This window comes from Ahaetulla prasina, chromosome 4, assembly GCF_028640845.1.
Source record: "Ahaetulla prasina isolate Xishuangbanna chromosome 4, ASM2864084v1, whole genome shotgun sequence".
Classification (NCBI taxonomy): domain Eukaryota; kingdom Metazoa; phylum Chordata; class Lepidosauria; order Squamata; family Colubridae; genus Ahaetulla; species Ahaetulla prasina.
The window spans coordinates 35,819,526-35,847,397 of record NC_080542.1 but is presented as its reverse complement, the minus strand read 5'-3'; the positions used below and the strand labels follow the sequence as shown (position 1 = coordinate 35,847,397).

Below are 27,872 nucleotides of genomic sequence, written 5' to 3'. Positions count from 1 at the left end.
TTTATTTATTTATTTATTTATTTAATCACATTTTTATACCGCCCTATCTCCCGAGGGACTCAGGGCGGTTTACAGCCTGATAAAAACACAAATATAAATACAAGATAAAACACCAATTAAAAAACTTATTAAATAAGGCCGAATATTAAAATTACGATTAAAATAATAAAACCCCGTTTTCTAGTCCAGTCCTGCGCAGATAAATAGATGTGTCTTAAGCTCGCGGCGAAAGGTTCGAAGGTAAGGTATTCCATAAGTGAAAGACACCACCAAGGAGGAGTCCATCTGCTCTGTACCCCATGTGCCTCATGGGTGGGGACCCTGAACAAGACACTTTCTAGAGGATTATATGAGAAGACCAGATTTGATTTTGGCAATGCAATTCCTGGTATTTATAAAGAGGTCTGGGCATATTATGCCTGAACAGCTGCAGAAAAAATGATTATGTATTCCTGGCAAGATACCTGGATACCAGATTCGAAAGACTTAACAAAATATGCCAACACTGCTTTTGAATTGGCTCTTGATCAATGCGAGGGAAAGGCCAGGCAGCATGATGATGATGTGTAGTCAAGGTTCAATTTATTGTTAAAACAATAGTTTTTATACAAAACAATTTTCTTGTCATCTCCTCCAGTTATGTTAGTTCTTGTCTAGAAGTTTGTGTTCATCATATTTCAACTGTATTCACAAAACATTTTTTTAAAAAATCTTTTACATTTCATTATTTTTCTTTAAACAACGAAATTGTTATTATTTCACCTGGTGGACTCTCCATTAAAAAGCCCCTCTACCCAGTCCACTGTCATGAAGCCTGAAAATTGCTACAGCTTCAATTAAAAATGGTTGATGCAGGAGGAGATGATCATGTTGTTGTTGTTGATGATGATGATGATTGCTAGGTGCTTTAGGCTGGTAGAGGCTCTTCAGCCCATACTATTGGGTTTTCTTAATCTCTTGTACGAACAGTTGGGAGAAGGCAAGCAGCACAAAATAAATTGCAGGCTCTCTATGCCACAGTTGTCCAGCCTCAGAGACTGCTTGGCATGCTATGAGCAACCCTGAATCCTCCAAGATAAGAAAGGCTTTGCCCAGCAGCAGGAGAACAGCTTGAGAGAAGCCTTCTTCCATAACACTGGCCTGAACTGACTAAAGGACACGCAATTTGCTTCTTTGAGGCAAAGCCATTAGATCACCTCAGGGCTAAAATCACTTATCACTTACTTCACAATGTGGAAAGCCAACCCTTCTTCAAGGGATGACTCCAGCTCATTCTTCTAAATAATAGTGTGCCTAATAGTTGTCTGATGGCTTTGCTGGAGCCGCTATAATTTTCTGGCTATTCCAGAGACATGTAAAAGCAATGGAGAAAATTTGTAATAACTAACATATGTGATGCTTAAAATTTGTGAACCCTTTTGAATTTTCAATGTTTCTGCAAAAATATGACATAAAAATGATACGTTCTCCACACAAACTCTAAAGTAGATAAAGTGAACCTCATTAAACAAGTGAATCAAAAACATATTTGTTTATTTATTGAGAAAAATGATCCAAAGCTACATATTTGTACATGACAAAGGTATGTGAGACTTCAAAATCATTGTTATCAGTTCTCACATGAACTTTTTGCTTCAGGTCTTTTTACAGCATTTCTATAGGATTAAGACCAGGACTTCGAGTTGCCCATTCCAAAATATTAACCTTCTGCTATTACCATTCTTTGGTCATATGACTTGTCTGCTTTGGATTTTTGTCCCTACAGTATTACATGCCTCATACTTGTGTGGCCTTGATTGGTACACCCACACCCTTAGGGAGGGTAACAGAAGGATTGAGATTTGATTGATGAAACCCAAACTTTTTGGAAATAAGTTTATAACTTTTTCCAGCCTGCTAAGCATCAACAGCTGATTTTTTTTTTGGGGGGGGGAAGATTGGAGGTCCCCAGAAATCTTGTTTTTGAGTCAGAATAACACACTTCCATATATCTAAAGTATGAAGATCAGCCGTTGATTGTGAATATCCCAAATTCTGTTTTTTAAATAAAGCAGGACTTCTCATCGTATCTGATTGATTGATTGAAAACCGATTCTTAATTTCCTCTTCAAATGCATTGACAATCTTGGAGAGTTCGCATACTTTTGTCAGTAAAAACTAAGAGTTTGGAATCATTTTCTTCAATAAATTAATGAATATAAAGTTTTTTATTCATTTTTTAAAAAAAATTCTATATCTGGTTTTAAGACTTGAGGAGAATAAATCACATTCTTGACTAAATTTATGCAGAAATATTGGACATTTAAAGGGATTCAGAAACATTTAAGCATCACCGTATATATTTGAGTTTGGTTTGATTTTCCTTGGGTTTTTGCTATTACCCGAGTGCTTCAATAATACCTACATAAAATACCCAATCCTACTCTTTTGAATCCCTCTGCCCCTTCTTGGGAAGCCAGTGAACATCCATCGCTGCTCTTATGGCTGAAATCAGAGATGAGAAATAAACAATTAGATCAAATTTACCAGTAAGTTTTTATTTCTAATATTCTAATTTTAAAAAGGACACTTAGTCACATTTGTCACTAAACAACAACAGTCAGGTTTTTAAAATCACTTCAGATAGACAATTTTGAATTAAAATGTAAATGTGTTCTTTTTTTCCTTTTTGTAAGAATACCCAGTATAATGTAGCCGTGCTAAGAAAAGGAAGACGCTTTTTGCATGACACATTGAACCACAAACGAGCCAACTGCATTTTAGTCCAATATGTCATGCAAAGTCAGACAGTGTGGCTAACATAGTTCAGTATGCAGTAAAAGACCAGCAACAGGTACGACCATATAGTCTAGCCTACAACCATGTTGTGCAGAGTCTGCTAATAGATTGAATTCAGCTCTTAGTGTGAGGATGAATGGCATAATTTTCCAGCAGAAATGTTTGGAGAGCTGAAAATCAACACAAGAAAGAAAAGTAATCCTAATTAAGGAAAGCTTGGGAAAGCAACTACAAGGGAGCTTGAGGACAAGAAATATATGTATAGGGTATACCAAAGGCCAGGCCCTATAGGCTAATTACAATGTTTTACAGGTAGATCTTGACTTACAACTGTTTGCTTAGCAATCATTCAAAGTTACAATGTCACTTAAAAAAGTGATTTACAACCAGTTTCCTATACTTAACAATTGTTGCAGCATCCCCAATTTGGGTACTGGGCAACTGGCACATAGTTACGACAGTTGCATTGAAGTACCTGGAGATATGCAATCACCATCTGCAATTTTTTTTGTCAGTTTCCAACAAACCAAGTCAATGGAGAAACTGGATTTGGTTAACAACCACAAGATTCACTTACAAATGCACTGATTTACTTAACCACCTTAAAAAAAAACGGTCATAAAATCAGGCATGATTCACTTAACAATTGCTTTGCTTAGTAATGGAAATTCTGGTCCCAATTGTGGCCGTAAGTTGAGAACTGCTTGTGTTAATTATTTTTCTAGAGAAAATGTTACTGGAATTAGGAATGTTCAAAGGTTATGTGTCACATGAATAGAAAAGGGTTTAGAAGAAATAACTCATTCAAGCATTTAACTTAATGTATGTAAGGCATCTATATGGGGGCCTGACTTTTGGTAGACTCTTGTATTATTTCTTTGCTTTCCTAAGTGCCATATAAAGCTACAATTACAGCTTTAGGAATTTGATTAGTTGGTAATCAATTCATAAATATTCTTTTAGGTGGCTTTGTTTTGCATGCAACTATTCAGTTGCCTTACAATGAGGACAGCCCAGCTGCATGTTCACTATCATTTAACCACTCAGACCCTCAAGCCCTTCTCTGGTGGAGGAGATAATCCTCAACTTAAAACAGTTCGTTTAGTGATAATTTACTAAGCAAATTACAACAGCCCTGAAAAAGATGACTTATGATGTTTATCATACTTATAATCATTGCAGCATCCCTACAGTCCTATGATCAAAAAGCCAGATGCTTGGCAAACTGACTCATATTTTTTATGGTTTGCAGCATGCCGGGGTCATGTGCTCACCTTTTGCAAACTTCTGACAAGCAAAGTCAATGGGGGAGCCAGATTCATTTAACATCCGTGTTACTAACTTAGCAACTGCAGTGATTCACTTAACTGTTGCAAGAAAGATCATAAAATGGGGCAAAGTTCACTTAACAGATGTCTTGCTTAGCAGGAGAAGTTTTGGACTCAATTATAGTCATGAGTCGAGGACTACCTGTAGTTGCCCCTGCCCTCTTCTCAACTGAATCGCCTTCACAGGGTTGTTGTGGGGTCGAACAGCAGACTGTATTATTGGATTTATTATAAAGCTCCCTGGCATGATTATGTTCTTTCCCAACAGATGCTTTTTATATGTGTTTTACCACTTCCGTTACAAATTTTTAAAAAGTAACATGAATAACAAATGTCTTTTGTATCCCAGAGTTATTGGAATTTGGCCAGCATACAAGTTAAAACAAAACAAAACAAAACAAAACAAAACACACAGGCTGGGCACTATAAGAGCTATCTCCCCACCCCAATTGTTTTTACAATTTTATACAAAAAAAAGGGGGTTGCTTTTACATCATCCAAGGAAGTCACCGTTTGCAGAATTCACTAAAGAAAGGAACTGCCTTTTTTTCTCTGGTTGACTTTTAGGAAAATAAGGAACAGGATTACAATAATGCCTCTCGGTCCAATGTTCCAATATTGCAAAAGGTCTAATTTTGGAAAGAAGAGGGGGCAGAGAACAAGCACATCCAAAAAGATCAATGTAACCATCAGTTGAAGGATGAAGAGAAATTGGAAAAGATGGGGACCAGAGAGGAAAGAGCACATTTGCCAGCACCACCAAGGAAAGGAGATCAAGGTCCCATCTGGAAGGGCGAGAGGCCAAAAGCACAGAGCAGATGGAGCCTGGTTGCGACAGCTGGTGGAGACGCGCTTTCATGTGTAAAGTTTGCTCCATAGAGACCTCAGTCTATGAGCTTCCAAGGCAGCCTTATGTTAACTGCCCGCCCTCTTCCCATGCTAGGAAACTCAAAGGAGTATGCCTGGCGCAGCTCTCGGGGGCTACTGCTTAATTAAAACAGGGGGCTTTTTAAACATTTTATAATGCAGGTCTTAGAAGTTCAGGGAAGCATCACCGGGAAGGAAAAGAAATGAGTTTCTGTAGCAATACAGTCCAACTATTCCTCTAATACCTTCACTATTAAAAGGCAAGATGAAAATGGTGGTAAAAAGTGTCACCCAATATAGAACAATATCACTGATTTCAAGCAATCATCTTTAGACTTTCCCACATTAGCTTATACTGTTAAAGGGATGAATGTTAGGCAAAATATCCTTAAGACTTGCCTTCCTTCAAGTACACTATTTATCATGAATAATAGTGCCTGCACTGCCTCTTTGTTGCTGCAGGTGGCAGCAGATAGGCAGCCTTGGCTGAAAACTGACCTCACAGGCCAGTATTTGGATAAGAGCCCTCTGATATCCCCCTGATTGTAAATCAGATTGGGAAGAGGGTTGGTTTGGTTTTAAATTAGAAAAATGGTAAAGTATTTCAATAAAGACAATGAAGTTGTCTATGTGATTATGAGGCACCAAGCTTCGCTGAAGGAAGATGTGATGACCTCTCTATGCTTCTTGTAACTTGCCTTTCTTTCAGATACAGAAAGTTGCTGTAAATAGTTGCTATTTACCAATATTAGGAAAGAAAACGTTCCCTGTGGTTTCATGATTAATGACCTTTAGAAAGTGATTTTTTTTTTTACATTATGAGCTTCATCAGCAAGTTCCAAATTCTCTTATCAATTCATCTTTTTAAAGAAGGATAGGCCAATTACTATCCATTTTTATGCCAAACAATCCAAGCACTAAATGAACATTTTTGGAACTAGCCACTGCCCAGTCAATTTTGCATACGCCATCATAAGAATCAATATATTACTTCGTCAAAAGAAAAAATCTATGACTCCTCTGTACTCTGTTCCAGTTCCCAAGTACAGAAACCAGAATCATGAGCAATCTATGATAATATGCAGAAAATCACAGCTCCCAAAAGTGCTCCTTAATTTTTGTGTCATGCCAGTTCAGTATTAAGTATTGGAAAATTATACCTAACTAAATGATGATTTCACCCTTTGTTTACAAAAATATCACATCATTTTTATTTGCAACACAAATCTGAAAGCAAATAAAGGGAGATGTGCAAGATGAAAATTGCTTGTGGCTCTTAAGTTCTCTCCGATTCTGATTCTATGCTCCCAGACCTGTTATCAGAAACTTCCACTTTAGCACAATAACATCCTCTCATAGAATATGAAATTGACATTCCCTGGCCAGGCATATTCTGCCAGCCTGCCCCTCACAATTTCCCCTTTCCACTGTCTCCTAGTTTTTGACTTTTTCCTGTTTTCCCTGACCTAATTCTGTATTTCAGTCCTGGACTAAAATGTTGAAACAAATATATTGGTTTGAGCATGGACCATCTAAAACCCAAGCATATTTTCAAATGTTGAAATATATTTTGGACATTTTGCGTACCCCTAGGATCCAGTGATCTGAATCAAATAATTTTAATAAGTTCTTAATATGCTAAAATTATATCAATTTTAATCATGTTAAAAAATTTTAAAAGCCAAATTTTAAAAGTTTTATTGAGATCTTAGCCATTTTTAAAAATGTATTTTGTAAAAAAAATTTGTGGGTGTTAGTCATAAGGGCAAAATTGTGTAATGGTGATCACTTTCTGGAAAGTTTGCTGATGTCTGGTTGTTTGAATATACACTGGGAAGTACCTGCTATTCCTAAGCAGGTGAACCTGAAAGGCATCCGAATGTTCAGGGCTACGAGGCAGCTGAACTTTCTGGTACCTCTATCCCCTTCAGTTTTAAATAAGCCAGGCTGAAGCTGAGCATATTCATCTAAGAAGAAAACTCTGCCCAAATAAATGCTAAAGCAGCGGTATCAAACTCAAGGCTCAGGGGCCAGATGTGGCTCACGGGGCCATCCTGGTCTACCCAGTGAAGAGATCCAGATCAGGCCAGATCAAGCCAGTGTAGCTTTGGCCCGGCTGCAAAGAGGAAAGAGGAAAGATCCAATGCAAAGAGGAAATACTGGGCCAATGTGATGTCGGCCCGGTCAACCCAATGTGAAAAGGAAACATGCCAGCAATTGGGGGAGTGGCATCAAGCTGGCCATGCCCGCCTAGTTGGCCACAGCCGCCCAGTCTCCCGAGGTCAGCCACAGGCATGATGCAGCCCTCAATAAAATTCAGTTTGATACTCCTTTGCTAAAGCATAACATTATTTGCTTGCTTTTCGCTTAGTGTGATATAGAAATTAATCTATTATGATTTATAAAGACATGATAGAGTGACTGTTCTATAAATCAGTTTTTGAATTACCAAGATAGCATTGTGTGGGAATGTCATATTGGATAGCTACCTCACTGTTTTCTGGAGGGATAGGGCTTCTCCATGAAGTAGTTTCAGTGCTCTATCTATCATAAGCTATGCTACCAAACTTATGGACACCTCTTGTTAGAAGACTCTCAGTGCTTAATTTTAATTTATCTGATTAAGTTTTGTTTTATAGTATGTATGTAGGGTTTTTATTGGTTTGATTGGGCCAATATACTCAAGTGGAGGTTCTTAGTGGATAAAACTGAGGACCCAGATTGTTGGGGGGGGCAATAAGTTGACTTTGTAAAAAATATACAAATAGAATGAGACTATTGCCTTATACATTGTAAGCCGCCCTGAGTCTTCGGAGAAGGGCGGGGTATAAATGTAAACAAAAAAAACCAAACAAACATGCTGTGTAAATGGAGAGACAAAGCTCAGCCCATCTGCTGGTATGTCAGCTACTACCAGAAACATGTACTGATAATAGCAATATAGTCTTAAATACCGTTTCACAGTGCTTTATAGCCCTCTTTAAGTGGTTTACAGAGTCACCATATTACCAACAATCTGGGTCTTCATTTTACCGACCTCGGAAGGATGGAAGGCTGAGTGAACCTTGAACCGGTGAGACTCGAACCACCAAATTGCTGGCAGTCAGAAAATAATGACTTATTTTTGGCCAATGACAAAGCCAAAAAGGTGGCTTCTTTGATCTAGATATAGAAAAAGAAGATTGATTGGTCTGTGATGATTGTTTTATCCTATGATTAATATTTATGGTTACTGTACTGTTAAACTGCTCTGAGTCTCAAAGATAGGCAATATACAACTATTGTACAAAATTAAAAAAAACTAAATACTGTAACACTTCCTCTTCCACCCAGGCACAAGAGATGGAAAGTAAATTTTTAAACATAAACATATAGGTTTTTGTCTTGTCCCTCCTTTTATTTCACATAAAACATTTTTCCTATGTCACCAAGAATTTCCTTTTGCCATCCATTAACTACATTTTTGATTCCTCAGTAGAAATGGAAAAGCTACTTCTTTGATTTTTAGTAAAATAAAGCTACCATTAAAAAAAATTAAACACATTTTGAATAAAAACAACCCCATTCCTATGCTGTCCCCTTTCCCCAAGCATTCATCCTGAGCCAAATTCCCAGTAGAGGGAAATAAGACAATAAGTTAATAGTTCCTTATGCTTAAAATTTTCAAGAGAAACACAAAAATCTTCTTAGTGTGATGTTTTCTTCGATGTTTTCCCAAATTTGGCATCTAGGCCAAGTCCTGCAGAAAAACAAATAGGAACATTAACTGTGGTTGAAAATGATGCTACAGGGCAAAGTGTTGGGTTGGGGATGACTTTGAGTAAAAGAGGATGAGTGAACAAGGCTTCTAACTTGGGATAATTTTGGAACACACCAAGCTACTCTAGCAGCTTAGAAGCAGATTTTCAGCTTACAAGAATGTCCCAGAAATGATGATGTAGTTTTAAAAGCATCTCACTTAATAGTTCTCTGTACAAGTAATTATTATCTGTGGGAGTACAGTATGAAGCAGATTTTAAATCTGCTGAGCTAAGACAGAATAATTGCTGAACCCTGGCACAACCACTGAAAGTATTGTTAGGGTGAAAAGGAGATGATGTGATAACAAGCAAAATACAACCACACAGTGTAACATATCTTAAAACAAATTGAAGGGGCAGAAGAAGCAAAACAGAATAGGTTAAAACCAGTTGGGAAAATATGATTTAGTTTAAAAATTGCAATTCTTTGACTATCAGCAACTTTATCTGAAGTGTTAGCTCAGATTTTCCCAACCTAGGCACTCTCTAGATGTTTAGATTTCAATCCCCAAAATTCTTCAGTCAAAATAATACTTAGAATTCTGGGAACTGAAGTTCACAGTTACATCAACCATTCTCAGGTGCTCCTAGCACCTGTGATTAAGCAAGAAAAAGTATTCTCTTTGGTCATGGTGTCTCACATAGAAATACTATCTTCAACTCTTCAGGCATTTGAGCATCAGCAAATTCTTTCTGCTTTTTTTTTAAATCACCAAGCTTTTCCAGCATATTAAATGGGATTTGCCTAATCTTCACTATAGTTGAACCAGTGAAGACTAGATTTGGTGAAGTATAGTTTGAGAGAAGAATGGCAATAGAAAAAAGTTTACATCACTGTAGGCGCTAAGTACGCTATAAACAGATTTAAGTTAAGTTAAACTAATAAAACCCCTACACTTAAGAGAAGCGAGAAGCCCAGTGAAATAACTGACCAGGTTTCTATTCTGCAGGAAATCATACATTGGAACTAAGGTTGACATTTCCCAAATAATAAAGACAAAAGAATCTGGACTCTTACCAAGGAATACCAGGATAGTTCCCATCCACTGTAAGTTACTGATAGGATTGGCAAACAGAATGACTGAAGCCAAAATGGTGAAGAACTTGCGAGTTGTGGTGACAATAGAACAGGTCAGAGGCCCAAAATAGACCACAGTCATGAAAATGAAAGTCTGCAATTTAAAAAAAAAAAAAAAAAAAGGGGGGGGGAGGCAAACATGCAGGGTTGTTCAGAAATATGTCCTGCATCACTTTGATCTTGTAGCCTCTCTGTAGAGACATCTTCCCATCAACTGGTTACTATAAGACACCTTTTTTTTTGTTATTGAGTTTACACAAGACTACTTGTAATTATGGGATGTTTGAAAGAGAAATTACAGACAATCTTGGAATATAAAATAATCCCCCCCTTTGTCCCTTAAATCAAAGAAATGAGGCAAAAGTCTAATAATCCTTTTCAAAAGCAGTGTCCTTTGTATTGTCCTCAACAAACCTAAAGAAAAACAAAAGCAGGGCCACTTCCCTTTTTTAGCACTAAAGGCGAAAGACAGAAGGAAAGCAGTACTTTAAATCTTCTGAATTGGTAATGCAACAAAAACATGCAACCTTGGAAACAGCATAGAAGGAAGAAGATAAAAAACAAAGAAAATCCATTTCAAGCAAAGAGACTGAGGTGAAATTTATAATGGTAATAGCACCACAGTAGGAAATTTATTATGTGATTGGAACTTTAAAAATTGTTTCAAATAATAAATAGCCTCTGGTATTTCTGGAAGGCTTGCTTTAATCATGTCTTTATTTCATATATCATTTTAAATGATTCTGGAATTAGAATGCTTTTAATTTTGTGTAAAAAATTTTTTTAGCCAAGCCTGAAAAGGAGAATTTGGGGACATAACCAAAGAAGGAATTAAAGTCATCCAAAGCCATCTAAAATTTGTGAGCCGATAATAAATCTTGGATTAAAGCAGATGATTCTGGATTGTTTTGGTTTACATAATTATCCTGCATTCTGATAGCAAGCAAAAAAAAAAATCATCCACTTTAAGGTTGGACAACTTGCATATGCACCATGTAATTAAGTTCCAGTGTTTTGTTAAACCAATATTTCTGATTTAATGTGACCAGTCTGAATACACCAAAATATATTTCACACAAGAAAATCTTATGAGGAGAACAGAGATACTTTTGGAAAGGATGACTGAAGTATTCCACCCTGATATAATCTCACAAATAAGCCATTGGGCAGGCGGTGGGGGGGAGGGGAGGGCTCAAGATACAGGTAGTCCTTGACTTACAACAATTTGTTTAGTGATTGTTCAAAGTTACAACAGCACTGAAAAAAGTGATTTATGGCTGTTTTTCACACTTACAACTGGTGCAGCATTTCCATGGTCACATAAACAAAACTGTTTGGCAACTGATTCATATTTATGATGATTTGCAGTGTCCTAGGGTCATGTGATCACCTTTGACGATCTTCTGACAAGCAAAGTCAATGGGGAAGCCAGATTCATTGAATAACCATGGCAGGAAAGGTCATAAAATGGGGCAAAATTCACTTAACAAGAAATTTGGGGCTTAATTGTTGCCATAACTTGAGGATTACCTGTACTTGAGAAATAGCTGGTAACATCTTCCTTGTAACATATTACTACATAGAACATACTGCATTTACACGCATGGTTCAGCATAATGTTGACAGTTAAAGCGCCACAATGGCTTAGCAGAAAAAAATAGTTGCTTACCTGACCTAAAGCACTGGTTAGGCCAAAGAGAAGGATATTATAGATGATGGTAGGATAACGCTCAGTGAAACTCAAGAATTCCCAAAGCTCACCTGTAAAGAAAATACCTAGGAAAAAGAAAATATTATGAGAAAATAGAACAGAATAATAAAACCTCTCCCTGTGTCTCAACCATCTGGTGACCAGTCCTATTTGGCTCCCAAACCATATTCTTTTTAACTGGACATGTTCTACACAAGCAGTGAAATTCAGGGTAATGCAACATTGCAAGGGGCAGATTCACCAATACATCCCAGCATGGCTTCCTTTTGGGCTAGATGGGAAAGTCAACTCTTAACTGCTCTCCTGAAACCCAGGATGGAACTAGTAGACCTCACTTTCTCAGGGGAAGTGATAAAAAAGGGCCATTTCCTAGGTGCTGTCAAAAGCCATTCTCAAATAGATGGGACCTGGAATGAGTTGATCCTATTTGATCTGATTCGTTAGGCAGATCGGTATGGGAGATGGTGAATGCACAGATGACCTTGCTGAAAACCCTACAGGGCCTTAAATATGTAATCAGCATCTTGGAAATTCCTGGAAACCAACTGGTAACCAACACAGCTGATGCAGTAAAAGGAAGAGAAAGGCCCTTTTCTTCTAAAACAGATTTCCTGGAGAAATGGGAAATCTGAAGTCTTCTGGATGGGATGACCAGATGCTCCTAATCATTTATAGCCAGCCAATATGCTAATGGCCAGTGATGACGGGAACTGCAGCTCACAAATTTTGAAGGTAGTAAGAGAGGGAGCATTTTATCAAGGATGTTCTCAAAAAATTGAAGAGCTTGATAATCTGATGCTAGAAAAGTTTGCTTTTACAGAACTGGACAGATTAGACCTTACATTCAGCTGTGCACACTTCTTGCAGATCCCCACCAAGGTCAGAAGGCACTGGGGCATTATTTCTGTATGTTCTTTAGTCAACTCAGAAGCTGACTGGTATCTTGCTTCCTGGACACTTTAAAGAGGACCAGCCGATCAGCACACAAACCCTTTTTACAGCTTCTGCTGAATTGCACTCCACACTATTTTTGTAAATGCCAGTTGATTGAAAAGAGGGGAACAATTGCTCTCCAAATTACTTTGGCTGCAAGGGCTGCTCCTTTTCATTAATTATCCAATCTTTTCTCCTAAGGTAGTCTCTCTGGAGAGGATCTAACCATCACGCACAAAAATAAAGGGTATGGCTTAACTCTTTGCAGTCAAAGGAAATCAGAACCATGTCTATATTCCTGGAACAAGGGAGACACCAAATGGAGGAACAAAGCATTACTGCCAACCTGCCTTGGGATTCCCACACACCCCAAACTGGCCAGGAACAGCTTTTGGGAGAGAGGGGGTTGCCGGGTGGCTGCTACAGGAGCAACAAAGCACCACTGCGTGCCCTTCTGGAGAAGAGCTATCACATTTCTGAAACAAGATAAGATTGGGTGAGGTATGAATTGTGATATTAAAGCAAAATAAGGGCACATGCAAGTTCTACTAGGCTAGCCATCACTATGAGGTTATTTTAAAGAAGCTTGCTGAATAATTGAGTATTATACAAGGCAATATTTATCCTAATCTAATTAACAGCAATCTATGTGTAGAAACAATTTTAATTAGGTGAATATACAGTACCATAAAACATTATATATGAAGATGGAAAGAGATACTGTCTACCAATTAGGCAACTGATGCTCCAAGCTTTATAACACAAGGATTCCCACAAGTCTCTAAAGTGTTGTACTTGATTTGATTCCTTATGTGTGCACACACACATACAGAAAGAGAGTAACGTAAGCAATTTTTCTTCTGCAGAATTACTGAATTCAAATCAGCGATATTTTTCTTCTGCTGAATCAAAATAATATTCTTACCAGCACCCAGGACCAAAGTGGACCATAGATTAACATTTAACATCATATGATTGGAACCAGTCTGGTAGTAAGCTCTCATATGGTCTTGAGACACCCCAGTTAAACCATCCAAAGTCAAAGACAGCAACTAAAATGATGAAGGGAAGAGAATCACAGTCTAATATTGATGAAGAAAAATACTACTGTTTTGAACAATATACACCCCTGCAACCTCACAGGAATGTGAAAATACTGTCCTTCAGATTCAGATATTAATAACATTTACAAATTCTATTCACTGAGTTCTGCTCAATTTAGTTTTGCCCCTTAACTGACCTGTAAGGATGGAATGTTGTCATTCTTAAAATTTCATCTTGTTGGAAAACATCCAGAATAATTTTGATGGTAAACTTACATTTATGTTTTAATAGGGATTGCTTTCAGGAAAATTAATATTTCTACTGATCATCTTTTCCTGAGTCGGAAATACTAACTTCCGCAAAGCCTAATGTTTGCAAATTTGCACATGAACCAATCCCATCCTACCAGTCACATAATATCAACAATAATAATTATTTTTTCTCCCTTTCCCTTTTTTCATTAAACTCATTATGGAAGTCTGACCTTTAGAAGCAAACAAATTATTATAAGCAGATGGCAGAGAAATACTAAATATAGATATCATACATTTAAAAACATTAAATTGCATTCTCCATATTTTTGACCAATTTTCCAGCAATGCCAAATCATTTTCCATGTTATAAATACCCTCTGAACTTCATTATATTACACACTTTGGCATCATGGGTAAAAAGACAAACCTTACCTAGCAATCCTTCTATTATTATATCACCAACCAACAGAGCAAACAGAACAGGACCTATGGCTGAGCCTTATGGTACACTACCTGTGACTTGTCTGTGTTCAGATATTGCCCCATTATGAATCAGACACTGGGATCTATTCCTGAGCCAACTTCCTATCCACTGAACCACCCAATGGTTAAGCCCTAGTTCGTACAACTTTTTAATGAGTTCATTATATGAAACTGCATCAAATGCTTTACTAAAATCCAGATAGGCTATGTCCACAGCACTACTTTCATCCAAAATAGTTGTGACGTGGGTAAAAAGTCAATCAGATTAGTTCGACATGACCTGCATTCAGTAAAGCTATGTTGCTTTTGGTTCATTGAGTTGTACACTTTTAAACATTCACAACTTGATGGAATATTGATATTCCTAGATAAAGAAGTATATATTTTGCTTGGCTACACCCACAGCAGCTTAAATCTACTAAAACATCAATAACTGGGTTTTTCTTACTTGGGAGATGGCCAAAAGAATCACTATCAATCCTCCCTATGTTTTTAGCCTTCCAGAGGACCTAAAATCTGCCTTTTCCCCAAGTATTAAGGTAGGATGCTGATTGAGCTGGGAGGCTGTTGGATCTGGTGCCTGGGGGGAGGTATTTCTATGTTTTTAATGAGCTGTTGTTAGCAGACTAGAATCATTATATGAAATAGGCAGCCATATAACTCCTGTAAATAACATAATTAAATAAATACATGTAATATTGGAAGGGCAAAAAAGGACCTGATTCACAGCAAGGATTTGAATTACCTTTCTTAAAAAAAAGGGGGGGAGCACTTTTTTGGGGGGGGGGGCGCTACAGAACTCATTCCCAGACTTTCTTTTTACTTTCTACAGGCCCCTGCCCCCCTTTTTGGTAGATTTTAAATCACACATTACTTATTAACTCTTATTTTGTTAGCAAGATGGAAGCCTGACTGATTGTTCCATGCAATAAAATATTTAAAAAGAAATATTTACAGTGCAGTAAGTCACTGGCAGCTTAATGAAATGTGCAAATAAAAATGTCAAGTGCCAAAGTAACCAAAGATTATGTCCTTGAGAGGCATTCCTCCCACTTCTCTACAAAACATAATTTAGCATCTGGCAATTTTCCTGATAGGTTTTGTTTTGTTTTGCTTTTTAAGAGTTTAGAACTTACCAACAGGAGTTCCCCATAACCGAAGACATGCTCATCCCCAACACTTCCTACATTTTTCGGCTTGTACATAAATAGGGCCACACCTGTGACAATCAGTAGGACGCATAAATATTTGGACAATGGATACTTCTTCTTCAGCACTGTCACCCCCAGGAGCATGACTAGAAAAGGAAAAGAAATGTTGGAATAAGTATACTCACAATAGTCCTGGTAAGAAATTGAATTAACTAATGATCACTGCATATTATCTTGCATATTGCAATCATATGAATAATTTCCCACTGGTCATTCTTAAGAATTATGTGGAGCCTTCAGTCCTGAACCTAAAGCTGCTAGGGTATCTCACCTCACTCAGGTAAACAGCTGGTACTTTCAGATCTGAACATGAAATGATCCAACCCTATTACCACATAGTATCAACAGCTACTGCCTTCCTTTCCCACATTTTTCCTACTCTTCCCCCTTCCCCAAACACCAGGTAAAACTATTGTGGAACTTTAGAAGCCAATAAAGCTACATTAAATAATCAGGTTCAATTGATGTGGGCAATATATCTCAAAAGTTCCCTGGCACGCATGGTTTTCAGTATAGGATCAGGGATTGCATACCTGGGATGGGTTTACAGGACTTTCCAAGGACCTATGAAAGTTAAAAAAAAAAGGAAAAAGAAAAAAAGAGATTCACTTGGCTATAATCTTCTACATCGCTGGCATTTGAAGAATGTAAAAAACTCCTGGGTGGAGGAAAACTAGTTGCTTAAGGTGCAGAAATTAATCATGTTTGAAGTAGAAGCCACACACCTTTATAAGCTGAATATTTCCTCTTTTCTTTATAAAGCAGGGATGAAATCCAGCAGGTTCTGACATGTTCTGGAGAACCGGTAGTGAAAATTTTGAAGTTTGAGAACCAGCAAATACCACCTCTGGCTGGCCCGAGTGGGGAGGGAATGGGGATTTTGCAGTATCCTTCCTCTGCCATGCCCACCAAGCCACGCCACGCCACATCTACCAAGCCACATCCACAGAACCGGTAGTAAAAAAATTTGGATTTCACCACTGTTATAAAGCCATTACTTTCTATGCTTATTTTAAAGCTGTGGTAGTTCTTTCTGAAGCTCTTCATTCCCACAGCTATTTTTTTCTTTGTTACCTCTTTACCTCCTACTCTTGTATACAAAAAATCACATCTGGCCGTGCTTTTTCTCAAACTTCAGCTCCTATAGGCAGTGTGTGTTCCGTTGGTCTTGGGGTGAACAACTTTACCATTATCTGAAACTGGTTCTTCTACATCTAACACGTATCTTTAAGGCAGATATTACAAAATATATATACAAATTTGCTTGATCAACCACTGAGTTGAAGAGTTGAAAAACATGTTCATACATCAAATCAAAGTCTGGTTCCTTTAACAATATTCAAGATGTTATTTATTGGGGTTCAGCAAAGGAGCGTAAACATTCTCTTCAACAAAACAAATCACGCTGGGAAGTCACGCTTACATTGCCTTACACAATGTAAGCCGCCCTGAGTCTTCGGAGAAGGGCGGGATATAAATGTAAAAAAAAAAAAAAGTGGGAATGGGAGAAAACTCCTTCATTTGTGCTATAATCTTCTGGCCTTGGAGATTCCCTCCAGATATACCAAAGGAGCCATCTGGCCCAGACCACTGTGCACTCCTAGAGGGTCCCATTGATAGCCTCTCATGAACAACCTGAAGGATATTCCACTGGCAGCAGATCTGCTCAGCTTGATAAGACCTTCGATCAGGACTGCAAGAAATGGCTAATGGGAGCTCCAGAGCAAACCAACATACATCTTTTTAATATTCTTAAGTGTTTTATTTTTGGGCTCCCAGGAGTGGTATGGTGAAATAAACACATTTCTGACAGAGCGGAGACAAGGACCGTGGAAATACCAATGAACCAGCAAGCTTTTTGGAACCTCTCAAGATAAAAATATAATGAAAAATAAATGGAAAAAGGCAAGATTTTTATTTAAGAAGGTTATAAATAAATTAAAAGTATAGACAGTTTTGGAACAGCTTTTATTATAAGATTTATTTTATTTATTATAAAATGTATTGGCTGTCCATCTTACGATAGAGTAATAGAATAATATTTTGGAAATTACATAATTTCTGAGAATTCAAATGTTTTTGTCTATCTTAAGTCAAAACAGAAACTTGAAACTTTATTTCAGGAACTGGATACTATAAATAATTAAAGATTCCACGCAGAAAATTAAAAAAAAGTATGATTTTTTCTTTTGGTTACTAAGAGGATCCACAAAATGACACAAAACTCTGTAACATTAGAAATATTTCAAGAAATTTTCAAGTGGGGCTGAACATTACAATACACTACAATATCAGAAAAACAATGATATCTGGTTTTATGGATAGACAATATCCAAAAGAAATATTTGAAATACTATAGAAATACCTTAACCAGAAATGCTGTTTTTTTAAAAAAGTATGGTTTATAAAATAGAGGAGACAGCTAAAGTAGAATTAAAAATGACAAGACAAGAGAATGATTCTGATGAGGACTTTTTACTGGATACTACAAAAGAAGCAGATTAATGTTTTGAAAATCAAAGTGGAAATACAAAATAAAATAGATTACAAGAGAGGAGGAGTGAACGTGAAATTATACATCATAAGCCAAGAGAATCCGCCTATTAAGGTTTTTTAAATTGGATGTAGAAAAGAAGCTAGTTAAAACTTTGAAAATCAAAATGAAAATACAAACGGCAAACCAAAATAATGACCTGGATAATGATTTTTTTTTTACTGGATTTAAAAAAAGGTTTGCTAAATCTAGAAGTCTCTGCCGTGGGAAAAAGAAAAATTACAGACACCTAATTCTGACATTTGAATGAATTAAAAATCAAGATTGTTAGGTAAACTAAAACATCTTTTTTTTATTATTCAAAAAGTTTTTATTAGTCAAAAAAAGGTTTATACAAATACATATCAGGTATGGTAAATTTTCATTTTTCTTATCTAAAATAAGAATTTCCTTAGGTTTCAAAATTTGGAAGAAGTGGACCAAGAAGACTTGAGAGATGTTGTGACTAAATTGTTGGGAGAATTTCTTGGGAGAGGTGTTGATTTCATGAATTGGGATGTGGATCGAGTTTATAGAGTTAATTCGCAATATGCACGCACGCATGCAGTTCCCAGAGAGGTTCATGTTAAATTTGTGAGAAGAGAGACGAGAGATGAAATTCTTAGAAAACATAGGAGTGGGGCACTGATTTACAGGGGCAGGGAGATAGCCATTCTGAGGCAGATTCCCAGACAGGTACGTGAAAAAAGAAAGAAATATTATTTTTGTCAAGCAAATTGTACCAGAAGGAGTGGGCTTCAGATGGCTGATGCCAGAGGATTGATGATTTTCCGGGAGGGCATTACGAAAAAAATCAGTACAATTGCGGAGGCTACGGCCTATGTGGAGGAACACAAAGCCCTCCTGGAATCAGATGACCCAGGAATTGAAGAAGGGGAGGTTATAGATCATGGGGCGGAAGCGGCTGCCGCTGTTGCGGCCCTGGAGTTGGGTCAGGCTGAACCCAGAGTTCTGAGATCCAAAACTAGGAAGTGATAAAGATATTTGGGATTGTGTTGGTTTTCCTTATTCTCTTTTGTACGATATTCTGTTTATTCTTGACCCTTCTTTATTACGTATTTAAAATTTGTAAACTTAGTTACTTCGTGTTACCTGCTTGCCATATGGCTGTTGTATGTGTTAAAAAATTTGAGTAAAATTCTTATTTTAGATAAGAAACATCTTTTTATAAAGCCGTGGTAACTCTTTATAGACTTTTTGCTGACACCAGAATTCAAAAGTTGATTATTTCAGCATTTTTCTATTGATTAGTGATGGGAAAGAAAGAAAGATAATTGTTTGTAAATCTATAGAGGGTGAAAGTTATCAACTTAGTTTTTATTTATGATGAATATTGGAAGATTGAAAGTCATTTCTTTATATATTTCTTTTTCTTTATTATATGCTTTCTCTTTATTTTTCTTTCTTTGGAATCCTTGGTGCTCTTGTGAGCTAAGTTGTTTGAAGATATTTCATTACCCAATTAGGTAATATCATCAATCCCTTCTTTCTGTGTACCTTTTATTCTATTTCTTTTGCTTTTTCTGAGTTTACTTTGTATTTACTTTTACTACTGTAATTAATTTTTTTTTTTAAAAAAACCCTTTTATTCTTGACTTCTGGTTCTGTAAGAATCCTTCTGGTTGGTGTTGCTGTTTTAAACTGACTACAATCATACCTCAATATTTGACTGTTTTGAAATTTGTTGAATTTGGTACTCAACACATTTTGACATGAAAATCTTGTCCTAGCACTCGTTGTTTGTTTGGTACTGGACGCACAAGTTGGAACTTGTTGCTGTCATCTGCCCCGTGACTCACTACCCTTTCCAGCCAAAACAAAGGATGATGTGTTAGTCACATGGTTTGTTGGATACTTGTAGTTTAATACATTGTGGTTTGTTTGATATGAATCCCACCTCCGGAACCAATTAATGATGAGTACTGAGGTACCACTATATATATATGCTTTAAATTACATTTATATATTAAGGAATTCTACACCACTCAGATTTGGAGACACTAGTCTACATACCATATAGCTAAGTAAATAAATCAACCTCTTAGTCTTAAAAATGAGGGGATTTTTGCTTAGCAAAGTGCTTTGAGGGAAGGTAAAATTCTGTTGAAGTAAAGAATCTCTTTGAGCCTTGACAAAACTGTACTCTGAAAATACTGAAATCAAATCTAGAATTTCTTCTTTCTCCTCCCAATACAAATTCTGAATAATCATAACAATATAATGCCATTTAATATAAGCAATATGGGGATTAATTATCTGGCTCTTTTCTACAATATTATATGATTTTAATACATGCTATAGTAAAATAAACTGCCAAACTCTTTATTAGCAAAAGGGAAGAGATATCCCATTTTCTATCTAATCTCCCACCGGCCATCAAGCACCCACACCTCCTCTCTGCTCTTTTTTATTCTTTGCTCTTTTTCACCTGAGTTGGGTAGTTGACAAACTGAAGTGCTGAGTTGCTGGACACCATTGCTCCTAGATATGAGAGAGAACAAGCTGCGTAGAGCCAATTCCGAGTCCGGTCCACCTTGACAGCATCAAAAAACTGGATCACTGGTAGGAAAAGTTTACATTAAACACAAATATGTTTAATCTAGGGACAGCAAAAGGTAAAAAAACTTCCTTCCTTCCAAGGCAGAATATTTGCAGCTCAATGCTGAGCTGCAGAGTTCTTGGTATTGCGTGCAGATGTTTCACTAGCCAATGAAATTGATATGATTATCTTTGGGTAATGAAACACCTGAAAGCAATCAAGCTGAGAGAGCACTAAGAACTCCATAATTTTCTGTTTTCAAGATCTTGTCTCAAGAAGGGGTGTGTGTGTGAGAAGATGATCTGTCCATAAAGTACTTTTATGTTGTTTGCCAAGTTAGCAACAATCTAACATTCATTCAAATAAAAATGAAATAAAACCAAAATTAAATGTAAGCCTTTGCCTGGCAAGAATTCTTCCAGCCAAAGAGAATACAAATCCTCGACTTATGGCCAATTACTTAAGACCATGCAAAATTACAATAGACCCGTCAAAAGTTAAGACTGTTACGCTACAGCACCACCAGTCATTTGCCCTTATGACTGACTGCAGAGACTCTCCAGGATGCCCTCTTGCTAAGTCACCTGCCCCACTGAGTCTCCAAAGGCACTAGGCCTGCTTGTTATCCCACTAGATTCCATATCCTCCTCCCCACTTTGTTCACCAATCATTCACTCACCTTTCAAAGATCTCCAAAGCTGAAGTAGTCAGGGCAGGGAAAAAGGGCACGCTGCTCCACTGTTGGGCCACATGGCTGTCTTTTACTGTATGTAGCTATAAACCACTTTGACCCTGCAACTCCTGCAGGTGCACAGTGTGATTGTGGAAGCATTGGCTTGGAAAATGACAGTCGCTTGTGGGATCCAAGTAACAGAGACGTTTGCTTTCCGAAGAAAAAATAAGCTCCTGTGTACAGGAAGGTCCATTTTGCTTCACTGGCGTTACCAAGTTGTTTGGGAGCCAAGCAGGGGTAAAATGCTACTGATCGGGCGAACCAGTAGTAAAAAAAACCCTACCAGTTTGTCTGAACCGGTATTGCCAATGATCTGCTGTGCCACACAATTTATATTCGCTAGAAAGCAGGAAATCCTGCTTTCTAGCAAGTCTAAATCGCACAGCAGAGCTGTTCTCTCCCTCGCTGTTCTACTTACCTTCAGATGGTTCTTTTTCCCATGCAAAGCACCCATTTGGTGTGCACTGTGCATGCATGCGCATGCAGTGTGCGTTTTGCATGCACTGCATGTACACAGTATGCATCTGGCATGCAGCGCACATGCACAGGCAGCAAACCAGTGGCAACTGTGCAGGATTTCACCACTGGATCCAAGTCTTCATTCACTAGCAAAGAAAGCTGCTTCCCCTCCCCATTGTGCACTGACATTGTGCATTGTGCATTATTGCTGGCTAGAAAGGGGAGCCAGTTGTCTTTACTGGTGAATTAAAGTTTGGATCCCAGAGTTCACTAATACAGGCAGAGCAGAACCTCTCCATTTAAGACAGTTTTTCTTTTCTTTGCAAAGCAAAGATCCTTATTGCTTGGATCCTATAAGTGGTTGTCATTTTCCAAGCTGGCCCTTCCATGATCAGGCTGTGCAGCTGCAAACTGCTTCATTGCTGCACTGCATGGGTTGCTGGTTCAAAGCAATTTATGGCTGCACTCAGAAAAAGACTGCCACTTATGGATTGTGTCATGTGGCCCAGCAATAGAGTGGCCTGTCCCCCTTCTCTACCCCAACCTCCTGAGCATTGGAAATCTGCAAAAGGTAAGTGTGTGATTCTAACAGGGGAAGGGACAGTAGGAGGGCCAAGCAGCTGTGGGAACTCCCAGGAATGGGAAGTGGGGCATGTGATATCTCGGGGGGGGGGAGCCTTGAGAGGTCTGAGGCCCTCCCAAAATCTCACCCAAAAACCCCATGTTCCACCTAACAACCTGCATGTTCGTTTAACAATTGTATCAGGAAAATCATAGTGAAGCGGTTCATTTAAAGGCTGTCACAACTTCCAACTACAATGGGCACATTCCATTATGGTTGTAACTCAAGGACTACTTGTATTATAACGTGTATTACATTTTTTTTCTCCTAGCATTCTTCAATGCTTTCTTTCCAGAAGATGTAAATAAGTTTGATGTTAGGAGCAGCCAGTAAAAAAATGAAAAAAGTGGGTGCTCTTCAGACCTCTAGACATTCTTCGTCTTATGATCACAATTTGGAGCTTCTGTTGCTAAGTGGAGCAACTCATTAAAGGAGTTACACCCAATTTTATGACTATTTTCACAAGGTTTTTAAGCGAATCACTGTGACTGTTAAGCAAATCCAATTTTGCCTATTGACTTTACTTCTAGGAGGCTGGCTGAGAAAATTTATCACCTGACTGGGAATGCTGTAGCTATGGTAAATAGATGCCAATTGCCAAGGGCCCAAATTTCCTCTTTGCCATACAAGGATGCTGTGACGGTCGTAAGCACAGGAACCAGTCATTTTTTTCAGCATCTTTCAGTGGTCATTAAATGAATGGCCATAAGTTGTGGACGACCTAAATTACGTGCTGTACAGCTGTTCTGAGTTCAAGAGGGTTGTTTTAGGCTCAGAACATCCTGTAAGGTTAAGCAAAAAACAATAGCAGAACATTTATAGTATAGAAAATTACGTTGTGTAGTAAGCAGTTCAACTCAAAATGATTAGCATATCTCTAATTGTAATGTGTGTGTAGAATATCTTGTTTTACCCTAATCTCTAACTACAATTAAGTAATTGGAGGAAAATTAAAAGGGACTAAGCCTCTTACCTGTGGCTATGTTTAAACACAAAGGAGGTAATCACATTTATTAACCTGTCTATTATGGTTACTTTTCAGTTCTATGTATCATGGAGATTCATAAAATTGGTTAGTTCAATAACCCTGGGTAAGCATATTAATGCAATTTTGGTAAGAAGGGTTGGGACACTCAAGAAAATGCCAAGCAGAAGAGATTTCTACACAACTCTCTACCTCCCCACCTGCTTTCTCTTTTCCAAGGTTATACAATATGCACCCATGTCTCTGCCAATTGCTATTTTCTACTCATTTTGTCTGCAACAGTGGAAGAAGGGGGACAATAAAAAGTAAAGGAATTTATAATAATATATTTGAAAGGTTTCATTTTTTTCTGATGAGGAATGTGAAGGAAAGGACAGTATGTTTTAAATAAGGAGAAAACAACTTTTTTTACTCTCTCCTGCCCAAATATAATGTGCTGCTTTCATTGGAATGGCAAATACAGGAGACTTAGCACATGTAACTTATTTTTCATACATTTTAACAAGACACAGAAGAAAAATATATTGCTATCTTTCATGTAGCTTTTCTTTAACAACACATAAGCAACAGCATGCTTCTTTTTATATTTTCCCATCTATTATGCTAATCATCAATGGATTTCAATAGACATAGCTAGAGAAGAGGGCCTTTTCTAAATGTGGAGGGTGGGGGGAATAAAGAAATTCCTTAGCATGGTTATCCCATTCTTCTCTTTCTAAGAAGAACCACCAGACAACAATGACTATTGCCACAATAAGCAGCAGAAAAGAGAGATTGAAGTTTATGCATGGATTTGAAATAGCCAGGCAAATCAAATCACAGCCAGCAGTGTCCTCTAGTGGGGAGGAGGATGGTTCTCAAAAAATAAAATAAAATAGTGGTATGATGTAACTTGTGTCCACCATCTTGTTTTTCCTGCCCTCCTTATAGATTTCAGTAGTTATAGTACATTCTTTCCACAAAAAGAAAAAAATCGTGTTTGGATTTGGAGTCTTATAACAGATTCCAGAATCAAGAGAATGCAAAACAGATGATTTGGTGATTTCTTTTTTTAATGTACTTACTCAGCTTAGCGAAAATGGCATTCATTACACACTGAATAAAGACTAAAGACAGAGCATATCTGAATTTCTCCTGCTTTGCTCCTTCTCCATATTTGCCTCTTGTACTGTATGGGGAAAAACACATAGGAGGAAGAATCAGTTGCTAAAGATGCCATATATATTAAGGCATCCACACTACTTTCATATATGAATTCAAAATTTGCAAGACTCAGAGAACATTGTCCGTCTACTTCCATCCCCGGGTTCCACCAATGAGTCACAGACAATTACAATCTTTTCTCTGGAAGTTACATTCACTAAAAGGAAACTCAGCACTAAGCAAATGCTCTTGTTGGACAACCTTTGTCCTTTCCTAAGAATATGCTAATTATTACTTTTATTATATTGATGGGAATCTTCCCAGCAGGACCACTAGATCAGGGGTCACCAACCTTTCAGACCTCGGGGACCACTAAATTCATAATTTTAAATCCTGCGGACCACTAATATGAATTTTTTAAAAAGATAAATAATATTTAGTGCAATATAAAAATGCACATAATTTTTCTACGGACCACCAAAATTTTCTCGTGGACCACTGGTTGGTGACCACTGCACTAAATAGCAGCTTTCTAACAAAAGAAATATATTGACAGATATAAGAAAGATCATATATCATCTGTTTAAGGTGAAGGAGGAAATAAAAAGAAATGATTTAAGATTAGAGAGAGAATCATATATTGGAAGAGCCAATATAAAATCTCAAACCTCCTACAAATTAATTAGAAAAATCAAAGTACTGGTACTTACCGATACTCACATTTTTCAGCACTTATTTTTCATACCATGAAATCGTAACTTATTTTTTATATTTTTAAAGTAAACAATTTTTTAAAAAAATGACTTGAGGTTAAACCCAATATGAAAAAAAAATGGAATTAAGTTCATTGAACACAAACATACCTAGAATTATTTTTAAAAAAAATTAGGACAGTGAAATTCTATGTGAAGTATGACCAACTAAGTTCAATTGTTATTGCTAAATAAGTACAGCAAGAACTATAGCTTAAGGATATATTAAAGATAATGTATCATTGTGTATTTATTTTAAACCATTAACCTTAATCATTTTACTGATCAATTAAATCTCTGCATGTAATACAGAAATAATAAACAAACATTACAAAATTATGAGTGTGTTTTTAAAGAAACAATTGACTGGAACATGCTTCGCTATAAAATACTGCACTAATCTCAGAAAGGTATGTGACCAAGCTAAAACTATTTCTTTAGTTTAAACTGGCCATCTGTAAACTCTAATAGATAGCTTAAAATCTCAGTGAGGCATTTAATACACATATACTGCCAATTCCACTTTGTAGGAAAATTTCTATGCTTTTAATAACCATGAAACTGACACAGTCTGTATAATTATGTTTTTGTCCACTATCCATCCATAAGCAATAGTAAAGCATAGTCGTCTATGGGATTTCTACCTGCTGCACAACTTGTACTATAGATTTAATTAGACTAGATCCATTAAATCAATTGGCTTAAATTTAGACAGATCGTATCTGGATTACTATAAATTCTGCCGCTAGGTGGCCATTCTGATTTTTTACAGTCTGGATATAGCACATTAAGCAATACGATCGTGGTAAATTTAAACTCCGAAGGTGAAACAGAGACTGTCAGAAAGAACGACAGCAGATTTCAAGAGAGGAATTGGGGAACCTGCAGGTTGTTATCTGGGTCACAATAACCAAGTGTTTTCTTAAGCAAGTAAGGAGCTTAGACGGAGCGATCAACATCTATTAGGAACGACAGCAATTGAGCAATTGGGAAGGGAGAGTTTTTCGGAGAGCGCAGTGAAATCTCCACCAGCCCAGAACCAAAAGCATCTCTGCCAGCCCCTCAAAGAAGAAAGCATTCTCAAGTGACTTACATTGTCTCTTGCAGGACCCCGTACCAGAAGTAACACACGAAGACACCCAGACAGCAGAGAGGCAACCGTAGCCTCTCGGAGAAAAACCAAATCCCTCCACCTCCTGACCCCCCAGTCGCCCCCATGGCCGACAGTGCAGTTGTTTCGGGTACAGACACTCTCAGTGGAGATAGCTCCACGCACTCATCACGCACCGGCAACGACGGTGGTGGAAAAGAGGGCCTCATAGAGACGGCTGCGCCGTGGACTAAAAAGGACCTTTCCAACTCCACGTGGAGGTATCTAATACGCTGCCTGACCAGCCTAACCTTGCTGAACAGAAACTGCCGGACGAAAAAAGGATTTCGGCATCCTTTTTTTCCTTTTCCCCGTGCAGCGCTAATTTGCTTTCCCGTGCTGGAAATGCGCCTCTACACGCCACGAAGTTATATAAGGGCTTAGAAGGAGCAGGGCGACTGTTTTGGACGTCATAAAACGTGCCTGCCGTGATTACCCGGCCGAGTCGAACTTCGTGTCATGTTTTCATTGCTGGTGGGAAGAGGTGGGAATGACGTTGCCGAGAGCAACGGTTGTTGGGGGCCGGACGGCGAAATAGACGGCAATGAAGCTGCCTGAAGGGCATTCGCTTTGTTGCTCTTTGTTGTTCTTGTGTAGCAGTTTATTTGCTTACATTTTATTTTATTTATTTGACTGACTGACATTGACTGATTGATTGATTGACTGACTGACTGACTGAACTGTCCATCTCCATCAAAGAGGAACTGTGGGTGGTGCATAATAAAATGTCAAAATATAATTTCAAAATTATTTTTTTGAGAGGGAGGCAAGAATAATTATGTTAAAAATCATTTGAAAGATCGAAAAGAGGGCTCTTGGGACACCAGTCAATCCCACGACTGTGTGACTTTTTAGGCAATGCCTCATCCCCAGAGAGGAGTGTTGCACAAGGTGGGGTGTAATGGCAGTTAAAGAATTCTGACTGATGAGGTCTGCAGCACACCTTACTTGCCTGACTGGTAATGGGACAAAAACGGTTCTGTTAGTAGCCTTGCCCCATGCCATGTGGGGCTTTATATATCGCAACACATTGAATTGGACCCAGAACCAAACTGGTACCAAATGCAAGTCCCGTAGTGGAGGTCTTACAAATGCCCTCTGGGCATTCAATATAGCTCACGTGGCTACATTCTATACAAGCCGAACATCTATTCCTTTCAAGAGTAGGTCCACATACATTGCACTGCAGTAGTCCAAATGGGAAATGACTAGGGCAGAGTGACTGAGCAGAGAACCTCCCTATCCAGAAAAGGATGTAACTGGCATACAAATAGTTGAGCAACAGCTCTAACAATGGCTGCCATCTGCTCTTCAAGCGAGAGCTGTGAGTTCAAGAGATCCCCCAGGTTGTCCACGGAGTCTGTTTGGGGTAATGCAACTCCATCCAAGACCAAAGATGATTGGTTCCTGGTTGTAGAGGACCACACCACACCAGGTCTTACCAGGGT

At 37.9% G+C, this 27,872-nt stretch overlaps 1 protein-coding gene across 6 annotated transcripts; it reads right to left on the bottom strand.

The window, feature by feature from the left end:
- Nucleotides 1-26,811, bottom strand: SLC35B1 (solute carrier family 35 member B1). Of its 6 annotated transcripts, none has more exons than XM_058180279.1 (9): nucleotides 26,368-26,807; nucleotides 24,444-24,547; nucleotides 20,470-20,600; nucleotides 16,021-16,051; nucleotides 15,413-15,573; nucleotides 13,421-13,547; nucleotides 11,521-11,627; nucleotides 9,792-9,945; nucleotides 1-8,712 (listed from the first exon to the last, which is right to left on the bottom strand). In XM_058180279.1, exons 1-9 carry the CDS (start codon nucleotides 26,592-26,594, stop codon nucleotides 8,660-8,662), a joined length of 1,095 nt encoding a protein of 364 aa, XP_058036262.1. In that variant the 5' UTR covers nucleotides 26,595-26,807; the 3' UTR covers nucleotides 1-8,659. The 6 variants fall into 6 exon arrangements, with proteins under 6 accessions (XP_058036262.1, XP_058036261.1, XP_058036259.1 ...); XM_058180278.1 differs by having other exon boundaries at nucleotides 1-2,484; XM_058180276.1 differs by having other exon boundaries at nucleotides 1-9,945; nucleotides 26,368-26,808.
- Nucleotides 26,812-27,872: the final 1,061 nt, after the last annotated feature.